General features: G+C 47.1%; 1 protein-coding gene across 2 annotated transcripts in view; it reads left to right on the top strand.

Moving 5' to 3' along the window:
- wwp2 (WW domain containing E3 ubiquitin protein ligase 2) overlaps positions 1 to 5,000 on the top strand; it is a 36,605-nt gene that overhangs the window by 15,861 nt on the left and 15,744 nt on the right. For both annotated transcript variants that reach the window (XM_072663037.1, XM_072663036.1), the window contains exon 10: positions 2,090 to 2,264. In XM_072663037.1, the coding sequence (XP_072519138.1) occupies positions 2,090 to 2,264 (175 nt within the window). The remainder of the gene's footprint in view (positions 1 to 2,089; positions 2,265 to 5,000) is intronic.

Here is a 5,000-nt window from a genome sequence, read left to right as displayed (position 1 = left end):
ACACCGTTAAATCTTCCTGGATTAGAGATGTGAATCTGAGCGGAACTGAAATGATCAGACCTCCCCGTTATTAGATCAACTGCAGTTCAGTGAAACACAGCAGGTAATTCAGAAAACCCAGACTTGCTGGATCTGGATCTGGACTAATTTAGTGGCAGTTTGAGAACAGGTGGTGGAGGAAAACCATGCTAGCCTTCTGGTAGCATTGTGTAATAGGGGGTTCTAGATAGTGGGGGGACTGGGCTTGACTAAACTGGTGAGAAAACTGGGAAAAATCCATCGCTTGTTAATAGGCATCATATTAGTCATGCAGTTAGTGCCATGCTAATTGGTGTGAAAGGGGAACTTGGATAAATTCTAATATTTTCTGAAGTGTTCCTTTAAAGTGCTGGATTTTATTGGTGTAGTTCTGGTGGGGAAGCGCAAAGGTCGGCCTGCTTCAGTTTTTCCGCTGCACTCCGAGCCGGAGGAGAACAGAAGCTCTTTGAGAGCACACGGCTCTTCTGAGGCTCAATTAGCGTAGCGCGCTAACGGCTCACCATCACCAGGGCCCTGCTCGCCAGCCAGGAGGAGAGGGAGGGAGGAGTGTGTAGTGTGTTTGAGCTACAGGGGATGAAAGTGCTGCTACTGGCACACAAACATATGCAAACACACACACACACACACACACATGTATGCTCCATCCGGCTCTGTGGGAGAGTCTTCAGACCAGAGTTGGAAAAAGAAAAGAAAATGTGTGTGTTTGTGTGTATATATACGTGTGTGTGTGTGTGTAACCTCTGTGTGTGTAACAACAGAACTCTGCTGTTTTCTCTTCCAAATTCTGCTCTGCTGAGGTCAGAGGTATGAGAATAGCCGCAGCCTCCAAACACCCCAACTACGCGTGTTTAGATACGAGCTCCATACATGGAGGCAGGCTGACAAGGCTCGGCTCTCTGTGTGTGTGTGTGTGTGTGTGTGTGTGTGTGTGTGTGTGTGTCCTTAATTTAGGAGTGGATATTTATATTAAATAATAATCAAATATACAGAGAACATAGAGCCTCTAACCACCCTCAACACCGTCCCATCACATAAACAGCTCTTAAAGGGGAACTCCACTCTGCTTCACTGTAGAGAAACTTACCCACTATAATGCAGTTCTCTTTAGGGACTACTTTCTGTAGCCGCACTACACCCTGCAGCATGTATCCCTCCACCATTTTAATGATCTGGTTCTAAAAGCAGGTTCTAGAGCCGAGCTCTTCTCAGAACTCTGGTAGAACCGTGTCTCAGGCATCAGGCAGCGTCTTCATCACCATTAGGTGAAGAACTTTCTGTGAGGAGCTTTTATTAGAGCTTCAGACCTCTGCTTCCCTTCACCTCCACTGTAGAACCACAGCTCTGACTGGGGGAGCTTATCTAGAACCTCCACTGTAGAACCACAGCTCTGACTGGGGGAGCTTATCTAGAACCTCCACTGTAAAACTCCAGCTCTGACTGGGGGAGCTTATCTAGAACCTCCACTGTAGAACTCCAGCTCTGACTGGGGAAGCTTATCTAGAACCTCCACTGTAGAACTCCAGTTCTGACTGAGGGAGCTTATCTAGAACCTCCACTGTAGAACAGCTCTGACTGGGGAGGTTATCTAGAACCTCCACTGTAGAACTCCAGTTCTGACTGAGGGAGCTTATCTAGAACCTCCACTGTAGAACAGCTCTGACTGGGGAGGTTATCTAGAACCTCCACTGTAGAACTCCAGCTCTGACTGGGGGGGCTTATCTAGAACCTCCACTGTAGAACTCCAGCTCTGATTGGGGAGCTTATCTAGAACCTCCACTGTAGAACAGCTCTGACTGGGGAGATTATCTAGAACCTCCACTGTAGAACAGCTCTGACTGGGGAAGCTTATCTAGAACCTCCACTGTAGAACTCCAGCTCTGATTGGGGGAGGTTGTAACACAACACTAATGAGAGAGCAGTAATTTTGGTCAAAGCCCAGATGACTGAAATAGAATATGATTTACTAATATTATATACTAATATGATTCCTAATCAAACCTGTGCGTGTGTGTGTGTGTGTGTGTGTGTGTGTGTGTGTGTGTGTGTGTAGGTGGGAGAAGCGTGTGGATCAGCGTGGGCGGTTCTACTATGTCGATCACAATACCCGGACGACCACCTGGCAGCGCCCCACTCCTGAATCCGTCAGGAACTATGAGCAGTGGCAGAGCCAGCGGAGCCAGCTACAGGGGGCCATGCACCAGTTTAACCAGAGATACCTGTACCAGGTACACACACAACCTTCATGTTGTTCAGACCAGCTATATACACTATATGTCCAAATGTTTGCAGACGCCCCTTCTAATAAACACATTCAGCTACTTTAAGTTTCACCCATTGCTGACACAGATGTGCAAATGCACACACAGCTTGTCTAGTCCCTGTAGAGAAGAAGTACTGCCAATAGAATAGGACTCTCTCAGAATCTAGTAGAAGGTCTTCTTCTCTGGACAGTAGAGACAGTTACTCCAACAGAAGCAGGATCAGCTCTTTTAATACCCTTGATTTCAGAAGAAACAGTGAATAAGCCGGTGTCCCAATACTTTTGTCCATATAGTGTACATTATTATGTTTTCTGCTTGTAATTGTTTATAGTGATTTCAGTACTTACGTACTGGTAACATTCCTAGCACCAGATAAGAGTGTAAAGTGTGTGTGTGTGTGTGTGTGTGTGTGTGTGTGTGTGTGTGTGTGTGTGTGTGTGTGTGTTCGTTCACGCTGTATGACCCATGACTTCACCCCTGTCTCTTTCGTCCTGTTTTTTCTGACCTGTCTGTCTAAGTCTCAGTACTTTTCCACTTGTCCTGCGTCACTGACTCCGCTGTCCCCCCGCAGCAGGGCATGCTGGGTAATGTCGTGTCCCCCGGCAGTAGTGTGTGTGTGTGTGTGTGTGTGTGAGGGTGTGGGGATAAGAATAATAAGCTGCTGTGGGTGGATTGTTGAGAGCTAATTACTGTAAATGTTGCTGAATGTCCGATCCAGAGCTATTTCCATCTCCACCTCCTGCAGCTCCACCCAGAGGTCGAAACAGGAATAGCCTCCACCCCCTCTACTCTGGGGCTGCAGACTGACTGATAGACAGCCTGTTTTAGAACGCACCCACAGCTGATAGCAGCCGGACTGTGTTTATCTGCTGTGTGTGTGTTAGAGAGAGAGAGTTTGTGTGTTTTGGGGGTGTGGCCTAAAGAATATTGGCTTTAGGTGAATTTGGCCAAAGGTCAGATCTAGTGACCCTAGTTGTGTGTGTGTGTGTGTGTGTGAGTGAGTGAGTGAGTGTGTGTGTGAGTGTGTGTGTGAGTGTGTGAGTGTGTGAGTGTGTGAGTGTGTGAGTGAGTGTGTGTGTGTGTGTGTGTGTGTGTGTGTGTGTGTGTGAGTGTGTGAGTGTGTGAGTGAGTGAGTGTGTGAGTGAGTGTGTGAGTGAGTGAGTGTGTGAGTGAGTGTGTGAGTGAGTGTGTGAGTGAGTGAGTGAGTGAGTGAGTGAGTGAGTGAGTGAGTGAGTGAGTGAGTGAGTGAGTGAGTGAGTGATGCAGTAACTGTTCCTCACAAGGTTTGTCCCTCGTCACACAGCTCAGAAATCTCACACCTGACTCCAACATTACATTAGCCTGAGCACATTCTGCACACGCACCCCCCCCACACACACACTCCTATACACACACTCTACTGACCAATTGAACCATAGACACTACAATCTTTTATTACAGATTCCCCCAACACACACACGCAGCACGACCCCAAGTGTTCCAAAATAAGCTTCCCCACACTTTTACACCACTTTTACACCACCTTTTCACCACCTTTACACCACCTTTACATCACAATTACACTTCCATTACACTACCTCTACACCACCCTTAATCCACCTTTACAACACTTCTACACTACATTTACAACACCACATTTACACTACCTTTACACCACCATTACATCTTTACCCCACCTCTACACCACCTTTACAACACCATGTATATAGACAGTGGAATTGCCTCACACAGTTTAATTTTAGTGAGTAAAACTGACTGAAATCTCGATATTGTGGCTGAAATGGTAAAAACAGTAGAGGTATGATTAAATGATAGAACTGGGGGGGAAGCACTGCACCCAGTTTACACAGCAGCCCCACACATTCACCCTACTGCTCAGCACATAAACCACTCCCCCAACACACACACACACACACACACACACACACACACACACACACACACACACACACACGCACATCAGGTTTGTGCACTAATTGGCGTGGTTTGGAGCTCAGTGCCAGAGCCATTAACGACTGTTTCCGGCCTTCCATCCAACCCCCCCCCTTCCAGCTGCAGTTAGTTATTATACACTCCAGATAGTAACCTTTAGATTTAATATTATACACTATATGGACAAAAGTATTGGGACACATCCACATTCCACCTACAGGACGCTGTGTTCAGTGAGCTGTTTAGAAGCGCCCCTCTTTCGCTGATGTGAAGTAGCTGTTCATTTGTTCTCTAACTAAGTTTGAAGAAGCTCTTAATGATTAATTAGTCAATAATGAGTTAGTTTTAGTAGTGACTGCAGGACACGCCTCCATCTCTTTACCCCCCCCCCCCCTTTCTTTTTGCTTATCCTTTTCTCCTCTCTTTTAGTCTCTGTCTCTCTACCCCTCTCTCTCTTGCTCACTCGCTCGCTCGCTCACTGGCTGGCAGGGTGGTGTGCCTCTGGGCAGCCGGGCAGGAAGCGGCAGTGGGGATGATGTCATGCTTTTATTTCATTTTTTCTACCTTTTTTAGTCATAGAGACTCTGGAGGGTTGGTCCTATAGACAGACTGTGGAGTGAGTGACTGACACACACACACACACTCAGCTCTGAATTGATGGTGTGTGTGTTGCTGCGGGAGTGGCAGGCTGGTGGTGTTTGGGGAGTTTATCTGATTATGTTCAGAGTAGTGTCCGAGAGGGCGCCGGGGGAGGGGGGTCATTATGAA

This window comes from Salminus brasiliensis, chromosome 19 (genome assembly GCF_030463535.1).
Source record: "Salminus brasiliensis chromosome 19, fSalBra1.hap2, whole genome shotgun sequence".
NCBI lineage: Eukaryota > Metazoa > Chordata > Actinopteri > Characiformes > Bryconidae > Salminus > Salminus brasiliensis.
Note: the sequence above shows the minus strand (reverse complement) of the source record. Positions and strands in the feature narration are given on the sequence as shown.